This window comes from Protomyctophum parallelum, assembly GCF_964188405.1.
Source record: "Protomyctophum parallelum genome assembly, chromosome: 16".
Classification (NCBI taxonomy): Eukaryota; Metazoa; Chordata; class Actinopteri; order Myctophiformes; family Myctophidae; genus Protomyctophum; species Protomyctophum parallelum.
Window position 1 is genome coordinate 8,672,217 of NC_139711.1, and position 12,822 is coordinate 8,685,038.

Genomic DNA, 12,822 nt, shown 5'->3' on the forward strand with positions numbered 1-12,822 from the left:
GCCTGGCATCTTATTTCTAGTTGATAATTTACATACAGAACACTAGGTGGGGATAAAGAGTTTCCAACCTACTTTTTAGAATACATTGCACCATGAATGTAAAGGACTAATTGGTCTAACGAATCACTCTATACAGTAAGATCTATAACTATAAATGCACATTTAATTCAAAGACAGAAAATGTGTAGGCCCTACTTGTGCGATAACAATGTTGCATTCATACTGTCGCTGTCTGAGACTGGCAGAAACCTCTGTATTTCATCTTTTTATGTTTTTGATAAATAAATGCCCTATTTTATACATTGTATGACAGTGTCACTTAAAACTAAAAGTAGATAGATCTACAAACACTTTGAATTGTGCACTTGTAGATCTAGTATTTTGGGAAAATTAAGATTTTTGGCCTATATTGACATGTAAATGCTAAAGTAATCAGTAAAGCTTAAGTCTGTGCCGTGTGGATTTTTAAAAAATAGTTAACCAATGAAGAAATGTAATAACTACATTTCATCCTTTGGAACACAGTTTATTCTTTTCAATTTCCTTTTGGACATACAATGCTAAATTTGTCAAATAAAGCTGTTTAATTAATTGTCAAAGTGATCATGCATTATGAATTCCCATCTCAACAAGACCTGAATAAATGTAGGCTTAGTAGGAGATTTGAGTTGCATGCAAAGGAAGAGCAGGGTGCACTTATCATCACACCATCAACTCATTAGTCAGCCAGAGATTTCCCTTCACATTGGGGGCACATTCTCTCTCTCTCTCTCTCTCTCTCTCTCTCTCTCTCTCTCTCTCTCTCTCTCTCTCTCTCTCTCTCTCTCTCTCTCTCTCTCTCTCTCTCTCTCTCTCTCTCTCATCCTCTGCATAATGTTACATGCATGCCATGCACGAAACCTGCAAAAACCCTGCTGCTATAATTAGCACGCACAGAGACCCGATCGATGAGAATGATGAGGTCTATGTCAGGTTAATTCATGAATGCTCTGTACATCTCTGATATAACTAGGGTACTTGTCATTGGTCATCAGCCATGGAATTACAGTATAGGGAGGAGTTTAGTTAAGAAGACTTTCCTTCGATGAAAGGATGTCTGCTGTCATGGACATGAATTTGACGGTCTTTCCCTCTGCCCCTTCATTTTGACACCTGAGCAGTGCGCACACATCCGTTTCCTTTGATGGTATCAAATTATCACCAGATTCCATGATGACAACTGCAAACACTTACAGTAGAGACCCTTTGGAAATTCAATCGGCATGCTGTGATACATTAACTTTTATTTTTATCCCACGATTATGCAACCCATTTTTTCACCCAGTGTCAATTATCTAATGTAATCCTGGGCGCTACACTTGCTCTGCCAACATGGGGGGGCAGCGGACTGACCTCATGCTTCTTTCTATGCATGAGGAGTCCAAGCTGCTTCACCTGACAGGGGGGAGTTTCCCGGCCAGACGTAGCGTGTGGAAAGAACAGGATTACTGCATTTATTTTATGAGGGTACGTTATTATTATTATTGCGACCACAGTTCGCATTTACTATGAAATCGTGCATTTCCCGCCAGTCAGTTGTTTGGTTGGTCACCCCAGGCATGACCATATATGGCCATGCCTTGTGACATCATCAATAAACATATCTTTTATTACGTCACCATGAAATGCTTGCCCACTTTGAACTGAACTAAATAGTTGATCTCTCACCCATTCTCAACCACTCAAACATGCATGCAGAAAAGCCGCAAAACCCTGCAGTCATAAATAGAACACAGACACACACAGAGAGACACTCGAATATCTATAAGCTCTTAATGTTTCACCCACGCACACACTCACGCACTTTCCCCCTCCCATACTCAGGGATGGCCTCATGGGCCGGTAATATTTGCAGGGCCCCCATAGCGCGTTTGCGCGCGACATTTTTGTGTTTTTCCGTGTTTTTATCATCTTTTTAACCTAAATTTAACAAAATCAACAGCCAATGAAGGGCCCCAGGAGCCCTTTTCAGGGCGTCAAACCTAGTAACTCACGGTCCAATTTCCCCAAAGGGCCCCTGATAGCCAATGGCTAATTTGTCCCTGCCCATACTAGTGTAACAGTGTTATATAATTACACAAAATATGATACAAATAAGTGCTTCTACCTGACTTAATTCTCCATGGTTCATGTGTATAAGAATGCATTAGAAGTCACAGCTTCTTTAAGTCTCCTCCTTGCCCCCCGTATAAATTCATTGCCACACCTCCGGGCTCTTCCTTCTGTATTTCCGCATGGAATGAGGTGGGTGTCTTTGTTGTTCTCTGTATAACAAAATAAGCATTGTACTTGTTGCAAAATGACTTATACAGTGTTTGTTCAACTCTGTTTAGAGTCCTTGCATTAGGAACTAACGTGGAGACGTGTCTGTGATTATTCCTTGTCAGGTACGTTACGTAGTATTATATGTTGTGTTACTATCGCTCATACTTCTGTATTTCCGCATGGAACGAGAGAGGAGTCCTTGCATTAGGAACTAATGTGGAGACGTGTCTGTGATTATTCCTTGTCAGAATAAAACGTTGTTTCCAAAGAGAGTTCTGGGTCCGTATGTCCATTCAACACAACGCAGAGAGAGACAGACTACACCGGTTACACTAGGATCGAATGATGAATATAGTCTATTTCAGGTTCATTCACCACCATTCTGTGCATGTGGGCCAGAACAACTTGTCACTGCATGTCACCAGCCTGCCCATGGACTTGGGAAGTGCAGTTGGATGCAAATGATTATCTTCAAGTCGTATCCTTTCCTACAATGAAAAGATTCTGCTGTCGTGGCAGATGTGATCTTTCCCTTTGCCCCTTCCATTTTTTACACATGCACATGTTTCCTTTGATGGTATCAAGTTACAATTATGACACCTCCAGACCCAAACTAAAAGTACTTTTTGAACAGCCACATTGGAAATTCAATCATCAGCAGATTACTTAGAACATATTTTGAAGGCAGGAGGTATTACACACAAACTACAAACTCTAAACTATTTTGTTTCTTATTTATATACATATAGGCTATATATTTTTTATTATTAAGTCTGGTGTAAGCCGTGTAAATTATTCAAGTGATAGTCGTCAGTCAGGCTATTCATTTTGTGTCCGAGCATATAGGCATGGTAACGCCTCTGATTGGCCTACCGACACTGCCCGTCTTGACTGTCCTCTTGACTGTTACTCTGTGGTGAGAAATAATACAAGAGAATGACAGAATGCAGCCTTGTAACTAACTTGTACGTTTTTCTGTAGAAGAGGCAAACTAATAGTTCGGATATGCGCACCGGGAGCGCACTCGCCTATATAGTTTGCATTGCACAGAGCGCTCAGTGCGCTATTTCCGAACGCGCCCATTCAGAGATGAAATGTTTTTATAATCGTCCTCGGAGGACAGTCAAGACAAGACGGGCAGTGCCCTGGGCACACTGTCAGGCGTGAAGGCATCAGTTGGGCGTCGCGTCAGGTCTCACTTTAATGCCTTCCGGGGCTTTGGGCAGTCCCTAGAGCAGACGCACACGGAAGCCTATTTAAAGGCCTGTAGTCCTCTATTTCTTGGTTGGCGAGGTGGGCGTGAGAGTGACAAGGGAGTGACAGGATGTTGACACACAGGGAAAGGCGCATTCTATTGTAGGCTATTAGCCTGGTTAATAAACCAGACTAATATCGCACGGATCCGCGGGATATTAGTCTGGGGAGGCTCAGCTTGGATTTCATTTCCAGGGAAACATTTTCTCTTTGACGCAATTGGTCAGAGCTACTGTCAGTCAAAGGTCTCAAGCATTGAACGTCACTGTACCAAAGCCCGCCCATATTGCATACCGTGTCCCTATTGGGCGCACACGTTTTCGTGTGTAGAAAATGGGCGTACAATTGAGCCTCTCCAGACCGAAATCCGCCGGTAGGCAATTTTTTTTTGCCAACGGCTGATTCGGTCTGGTTTATTAACCAGGCTAGTAGGCTATACGGTGCTGCGTTGCTACCAGGGGGGGCAGTCAGCCAAATATTTCGTGAAGCCTCATTTGAAATCGGTAGTTCATATAATGGCCTGTTGTGGCGCTGGACTGGACCCAAAAAGCCCCATAGCTCCATAGAGGCCCATGTATTTTGGCCCAACTTCACCTAGACTGTATTACCTTAATAAACATGGTCATGAATACTTTCTGCTTCCAGTCACTAGTTTAAAGTCTCATTTCTAATGTCATAATATTCTTTTTGGAAAATTATGGTCCCATTTATTTAAAAAAATGACCATAAAGTCGCGCATGTTCTGAGGGGCGTGGCTACCGTTACAGTCTATGATCGGGATTCCCCTCCCACTCGAGTCAAAATAAAAACCAACGACGTACAAATAGACACTTCTACTGTATATAGTTAAAGAACAGAACAGGAATTCATCATAAAACAGTGTTGAGGGGGCAGGCGGGGCGTTACCATGCCTAACGAGATATATACACCATAGACTCAAGCCCGACACACACCGTCTGCGACCGCCGCGCGTACCGCCGCGGCACAGTATTGCCGCGCGCCATAGCCGCACGGCAACACCAACAGGATGCGGCACGCTATCACACCAGAGGAAAGTCGAGAGAGAGAGAGAGAGAGAGAGAGAGAGAGTAAAAGTGTCACCATGGTATTTGGGTGCTAATTTGGGGTGAGAGGAACTCATGCTATAACAATATCTGACTGAGCACCTATACACTCTCTTTCTTGAAGATTAAAGACTATAATGCATATAAAGACGACAGTGAACACTTTCTGGCACATAAGGAGTGTCGAAGAAAAGTTGTTCATCATCTTGGACGTATTCGATCGTTTGATTCTGTCATTTGTAAGGGGCGCTAGCCCCTTCTATTAACAGCTTTTGTCCCCACACGTCTCAAGATTTGCCATTGACCACGGTAAGAGAATTCCGGTCAAATGTCTGCAAATTTTGTCCCCGCCTGTCTCAAGTTTTGCCATTGACGATGAACAGAGAAATGACGTCAGAATTGACATCAAAACATTAAACGCCATTGACATTTAAGGGAAAATGTACATCATATGAAAACAAGCAAATCGGCTAACCAATCACAGGCAACAGGCATTCTGATTGGCCAGTATTAGATGGTTCATGATTAATGATGTAATGATGATAAGAGCGCCCCTCACTTCACGCAGGTGTGATTTTTTAATTTAATACATAGGCCTACCCTTTTTGTTGTGCGGTTTCCAAAAATGTCTTTTCACTATACACAATACAAGGTTGTATGGTCATGATTCACCAGGACACTCACACTGGATAGAAGCTTGATTCTACGCTTACAATAATTGATTGATGAAATCTCTATGGGAAAATAATGCAAAAAATTACCTCCACAACTGCTATGCTACTATCTATGCTACACTAGTGGGCTAGTGCTGCATGGACTTCAACATTTGTGAAGTCAAACTAGACACCAGCAAATTAATTGGATTCCATTCAACTTGCAATGTGGCCCATCTTACGTAAGTGAAGAGACAGAGAGAAGTAGAATGTGCAACAGACAGTGACAACTGTGATGTGGTAATCCTAACCCTAACCACGTGGAAAGGCCACATATAGAATGGCGGTGCATCAGAATTCTTCCCCCCAAGGTACCCCTTGAATAATATTTTCCAGGTACCCCCTCATCCTCGCAACACCGATAAGCATTCACAAAACATCATCACTGTACGTCATGATGAATAAAAAAATCACACCCGTGTGAAGTGAGTGGTGCAACTCCGTGTGGGGGTCCCCGGAACTTCCAGACGCGTCCAGAGTGCCGGCCCGGTTCCGATGAGCCGCCCTGCGTCCAAAACGGTAGAGAAATGACAGAGTTTCCGTGTGAGGGTCCCCAGGGGGTCCCTCTACTGTACTGTACTGTTTCTGTAGAAGAGGCAAACTAATAGTTCGGAAATGCGCACCGGGAGCGCACTCGCCTATATAGTTTGCATTGCACAGAGCGCTCAGTGCGCTATTTCCGAACGCGCCCATTCAGAGATGAAATGTTTTTATAATCGTCCTCGGAGGACAGTCAAGACAAGACGGGCAGTGCCCTGGGCACACTGTCAGGCGTGAAGGCGTCAGTTGGGCGTCGCGTCAGGTCTCACTTTAATGCCTTCCGGGGCTTTGGGCGGTCCCTAGAGCAGACGCACACGGAAGCCTATTTAAAGGCCTGTAGTCCTCTATTTCTTGGTTGGCGAGGTGGGCGTGAGAGTGACAAGGGAGTGACAGGATGTTGACACACAGGGAAAGGCGCATTCTATTGTAGGCTATACGGTGCTGCGTTGCTACTTAGCTACTTAGTCGACTGGTTAACGTACGTGCCTGTGGAATGGGGGACCCGGGTTCGCCTCCCGGCCGAGGCCACACTAGTGTTGGTGGCGGTGAGAAGGAGAAGGATTTTTTTGATTGATTGATTGAAATATTTATTAACAGTTTGCAGAATAAAGGGCAGTCCATACTCTTAAGACTGTACTGCCCTTAACAGTACATTTCTCTCAAGTCAGTACATTTCAAGCACAAACTCAATACAAAGACTGTTAACTGTGAGTGGACGAACCAATTAAGCATTACACTTGTTTACAACAGGGTCCACATTGTTCAATTCATCAAAACATTTAGAAACGTACAAATAGACACTTCTACTGTATATAGTTAAAGAACAGAACAGGAATTCATCATAAAACAGTGTTGAGGGGGCAGGCGGGGCGTTACCATGCCTAACGAGATATATACACCATAGACTCAAGCCCGACACACACCGTCTGCGACCGCCGCGCGTACCGCCGCGGCACAGTATTGCCGCGCGCCATAGCCGCACGGCAACACCAACAGGATGCGGCGCGCTATCACACCAGAGGAAAGTCGAGAGAGAGAGAGAGAGAGAGAGAGAGAGAGAGAGAGAGAGAGAGAGAGAGAGAGAGAGAGAGAGAGAGAGAGTAAAAGTGTCACCATGGTATTTGGGTGCTAATTTGGGGTGAGAGGAACTCATGCTATAACAATATCTGACTGAGCACCTATACACTCTCTTTCTTGAAGATTAAAGACTATAATGCATAAAGACGACAGTGAAGACTTTCTGGCACATAAGGAGTGTCGAAGAAAAGTTGTTCATCATCTTGGACGTATTCGATCGTTTGATTCTGTCATTTGTAAGGGGCGCTAGCCCCTTCTCTTAACAGCTTTTGTCCCCACACGTCTCAAGATTTGCCATTGACCACGGTAAGAGAATTCCGGTCAAATGTCTGCAAAATGTTGTCCCCGCCCTGTCTCAAGTTTTGCTATTGACGATGAACAGAGAAATGACGTCAGAATTGACATCAAAACATTAAACGCCATTGACATTTAAGGGAAAATGTACATCATATGAAAACAAGCAAATCGGCTAACCAATCACAGGCAACAGGCATTCTGATTGGCCAGTATTAGATGGTTCATGATTAATGATGTACGATGATAAGAGCGCCCCTCACTTCACGCAGGTGTGATTTTTTTATTTAATACATAACCTTTTTGTTGTGCGGTTTCCAAAAATGTCTTTTCACTATACACAATACAAGGTTGTATGGTCATGATTCACCAGGACACTCACACTGGATAGAAGCTTGATTCTACGCTTACAATAATTGATTGATGAAATCTCTATGGGAAAAGAATGCAAAAAATTACCACCACAACTGCTATGCTACTATCTATGCTACACTAGTGGGCTAGTGCTGCATGGACTTCAACATTTGTGAAGTCAAACTAGACACCAGCAAATTAATTGGATTCCATTCAACTTGCAATGTGGCCATCTTAAGTGAAGAGACAGAGAGAAGTAGAATGTGCAACAGACAGTGACAACTGGTTGGCAGAGACATACAACTGTGATGTGGTAATCCTAACCCTAACCACGTGGAAAGGCCACATATAGACCCCCACAACTCCGTGTGGGGGTCCCCGGAACTTCCAGACACGCCCAGGGTGCCGGCCCGGTTCCGACGAGCCGCCCTGCGTCCAAAACGGTAGAGAAATGACAGAGTTTCCGTGTGAGGGTCCCCAGGGGGTCCCTCTACTGTACTGTACTGTCACACACGAAATCATCATATTTACAGCTAATATATGTGCACTTAAGCCTCTCCAGCTGATCCAAAATGCTGCAGCTCGCTTGGTCTTTAACCAGCCAAAATTCTCACATGTCTCGCCCCTGTATCCGCTCCCTCCTCCCGGTCGCTGCCCGCACAGAATACAAAACTCTGATGCTGAAAATGCTAAAAATGCCGGGACAACGCTCCACACGTCCCAAACTCTTCTCCCTTCTGGCTCCAAAACTGTTGAATGCACTTCCCATTGCAGTCAGAACTGCAGCATCACTCCCAATCTTCCGCCGTAGTCTGAAAACCCACCTTTTCAGACTCCATCATGGCCCATAGCACTTACCCTACCCCCTTAGATAGCATTTCTGTAGACTTAGATAGCATCTGATACAGACTTATAGCATGTTATGTAGAGTTGTAGACAGCACTATAATTGCATTGTATATAGTCATAGCACGCCATAGTACATATGTATAGCATAGTAGTATATATATAATATATATAGTTTATATGTATAGTCTCATAATATAGATATTCCACTGTTACTTTCTTAGCTTACGCATGTTTTATGATAAATGCTTTTTTGTGTCTAAATTGTAAATTGTGTGTGTGTGTGTGTGTGTGTGTTAGGCTGCGCAACAGAGACACTTGGTTGTGAAAACCAACCAAACGCTGTTTTCGTGCTCGGACACAGCCAGCCAGCCAGGGACACAGCCAGAGACGGACAAAGCTCCATAAGGAATCAAATTTGTGCACTTTTGTGGATATTGGTCAGTGACACATAACCACCAGGCAATCCTGATGTGACTGATTTGAGATTCCAATCTGACCTTCCACATACTGTAGTAGGCGTGTGTGATGACACCACAACCTTCTCTTCTTTGGGCCATAAAAAGGCAGTTTCAGATTGCATTCACCATCACTTCACACACCTGAGACTGCAAAAGCAAACGGAAAGAGAAGGAAGAGAGAGAGAGAGAGAAGAAAACGAGTTTGAATATGAATTACATGGCAATGGTAGTTGTCCTGCTGCATCTCTGCAAGGCTGATGCCATGGCAGTGGGTGCCACGGAGGCTAATCACGAGGCAACGGAGTTTGATCAAGCTGCCATCATCGGAGAGATCATCGATGACCTGCAGATAATACTAAATGTGGACTTGGTACCTGTAAGTATAGCATTGTAGACAAATATGTGTTATGGTCACCTTTGGCACCTACGTATGGTGCTCCAGCACAGAGATGTTCAAAGTGGGGCTCCTAGTTTAGTTTAGTTTATTTTGATCAATTAAATCAGTACCTTAAATATTCACATTCTCTTATAGATGATCGAAAAGGCATAGGCTGAAGCTCAAATCTTATCGATGCCTATCCTTTGTACATGTCATATTTTCTTTAACATATTTAAAACTCACATAATGAATAATCCCCCTATATAATTATACAATGTTTTTACATTAAATTTACAATTTAGGCATTTAGCAGACGCTCTTGATCCAGAGGGACTTACATTCGCATTCGCATCGCATTCACATTCCTTCCATTGTTTGTTAAAACGAACATTCAACGTTAATATTATTCAGTTTTTGCCCTTGAAAATTCATTCTTATACCTCCAAACATAGTATTATTTTCCTACATATATATGACTCATACATGCATGCATATGCACCATACACACATACACACATAGATCCATCACTTATCATGTCTGTATTTCTCCTGAATGGGCACCATTCAGAAGGTTCCAACGGCTGCGTAGCCAAATGAGGAGTAGTTTAACTATAACTCAACTAACTATATCCTGATTAAAATACTGGACAGGACAGAATCATGGGGGTTTGAGTTAGGATTTATGCTAGGCCTGTCGCAATTATTACATAATCTCCTAATCATAATGATCACAATCATTTCCATGTTGAAAAATGTAATGCATTTTCAAATAGTTTCCAACAATAGCAGAAGTTGCTGCTCTACAAGCTCACAACGCGTTGCATTGCATCATGGTGTACGCTTGTAGAGCTTACATTTGTTTGAGGGTAAAAAGTTAAATAATGTCTTTGTTAAAAAACACAATTTGTGGCCTGGGCTGTGGCTCAGCGGTCCAGGCACCTTGGCCGGTAGCCCAAGTCTGGCAGTGTGCCGCGGGTTCGACTCCCGATCCCGATGGCCTTTACTGCATGTCACTCCCCCATCTCTCTCCCCCATTTCCTGTCAGCCTACAGTCTATAAAATAACGTGAAAGCCACAAAAAAAACATTAAAAGATATTTGTGCCCAAGACGTCTCCAGAAGTCCTTAGAATTATTTAAAGTTATTTATCATAATCTTGCCTTGTGCAATGTTACTTAACAGCCTGAAAGCCAAACAAAAATGTATTTTTTATTTATTTGTTCCAATGTTCAATGCTAAAAACAATTAAAACGAAAATGTACAATTATGTATGACAGTTAAATGTTATGATCATGACAGCCATACTCTGTACAGTTGCAATGTGACTGTGTCGTTTTTCAGACCATTGGTTGAGAGAGCGATGAAGCAGGGACCACCCCGTTTTCATAGATTCCATAGAGTTTCATTGTTTGACAGCTTGATCATCAGTGTACACAGTATGTTGGATTCATGTTCAGATATTTAACCACAATACATTTTCACTCTCTACTTAGTCTGCTCTTTTTTCCTTCTACATTAAACCTCTTTGCCAAACTTCAACGCCTGTAGATCGGCTCAGAATATGGATGCTAGTTAATGTTTTTTGTAAAGAAAAAAGGCCCCATCACACAAAGATTCGGAGGCCCTCCTGTAACTCTGAGTACCCCCTTGGGGTCATATGACCTCCAGTCGAAGACCCCCAGTGTAGACTTTCATCTGCATACTGTAACTTGTGAATGTGATCATTATAATCTTGTCATCACCATCCGGTGGATTAATAATAATAATAAAATACATTTTAACATCTCTATTTCTACAGGCAAAGCACTTTAAAGTGCCAAAGATAAAAGAAAAAGTAAGTAATCTACGAGTTGATTATCGAGCACTCAGAAATGGTTAATGCAGGCATGTTGTGTTCTTCTTGGTTATTGTTTCACCCCACACCCTGTCATTTGTCCCATACAGCATCACTGCTTTGCCAAGGACCTGGAGCATGTCATTATTGAACTGAATAAGACGAGTCTAAAGGACAGTCTGAAGCACGTTTTACAGACCCTGCGAATGAACGTTAAACATCTCCGTGAACATTACCTGGTGGTTAGTGATGCATTTTCTTCTTCTGAATTAAGGCTGATGTTCTGAAACCTGACCCTCTGAATCTCTTGAATCGCAACACCGTCAACCAGCCACAATTTTCTCACCTTTTTCTTCAAGGACAAGGAAGTGTGCAAGTCAGATCGGAATCAGTTCAGACCAATGAAGCGTGCAATAAAGAATTACATCCATTTCCTTCAGAAAATGTTTGAAGTAAGTAGCCCTGGCGTACACACGCTGCACCTATACTCTGTCTCTCACTTTTCCCTTTTTACCTCCATTATGATGAATTCCTGTTCTGTTCTTTGACTATATTGAAGTGTCTATTTGTACGTCTCTAAATGTTTTGATGAATTGGACATGGTGGACCCTGTTGTAAACAAGTGTAATGCTTAATTGGGTCGTCCACTCACAGTAAACAGTCTTTGTATTGAGTTTGTGCTTGAAATGTACTGTAATTCTGCAAACTGTTAATAAATATTTCAATCAATCAATCAAAACACTTATAAATACAAGACAATATGTCTTTTCTAATGTATAGATTCGTTTTATCTGTTTGTTCTGTTCAGTGGTTATTGTTACTCATTTGAACACTGTGTTTCCATGCAGAGCATTGTCCCAGGACGTTAACACTTCAAGGAGGGAATTCTGTCCAGTCACCTGTGATCCCTAACGGAGACCCCATAGTCTGATTAGGATGTGTTCATTGTTTTATCTATTCATTTACTTATTTCAGCTGGATATCGATTATTTTATATAATTTGTAGAGTAATATCAGTGATACCAGTATTATGTATTAAACCTCTTTGTTCATGTTTATATTTTGTGTGATTTTGCAAATGCACCTGCATGAAACCTTTTTAAACACCACAAACAAAGAATTACACAGTCTCATCACATTATTACGCACAATGAAATGAAAACGAGGTGATTGAATGCTGTGTGAAATATGCACATAATTACAACGCATTTCATTTCAAATCAGTGTAACTCTCATCTTGAAATGTATGATGCTCAAAAAGTGTTGATGTGAACTAGAAACACATGTGTTGTGTGTCGTGTTGACACCTTCATGTGTTCCAGTTCAAATACCAGTATGCTATCAAATTAAGCTATGGGACCCGGAACAGAAAATCATTGCTGTTGGGCAGAAACTAGAGACACACGAACACGATTGATATTTTGGGCGATATCAATATCTGATAATATGCAGGGTCAAATCGTCCAAAAACGATATATTACATTATTGTATATAATATATATATTGTCATCAATATTGGCCAGCAACTCTACACTGCCCTCTCGCTCTATTCTTCCACGATCCGGGTGCCGGTGCTTTTTACATCAGACTTCACTGCATACTCTATTTCCGCTGCACGACACCATTGTACTAATAAGTATAAAAAAATAGGGCTTGAGTGATTAGCAACAAAGCTGCTTTCAATATTAGTAAAGTGACTGTGCA

General features: G+C 42.2%; 1 protein-coding gene across 1 annotated transcript; it reads left to right on the forward strand.

Moving 5' to 3' along the window:
- The first annotated feature begins 8,894 nt into the window (after positions 1 to 8,894).
- LOC310873117 (uncharacterized protein) lies at positions 8,895 to 12,122 on the forward strand. The gene is made up of 5 exons (XM_083785417.1): positions 8,895 to 9,282; positions 11,083 to 11,118; positions 11,229 to 11,360; positions 11,478 to 11,570; positions 11,967 to 12,122. Exons 1-5 carry the CDS (start codon positions 9,115 to 9,117, stop codon positions 11,985 to 11,987), a joined length of 450 nt encoding a protein of 149 aa, XP_083641543.1. The 5' UTR covers positions 8,895 to 9,114; the 3' UTR covers positions 11,988 to 12,122.
- Positions 12,123 to 12,822: the final 700 nt, after the last annotated feature.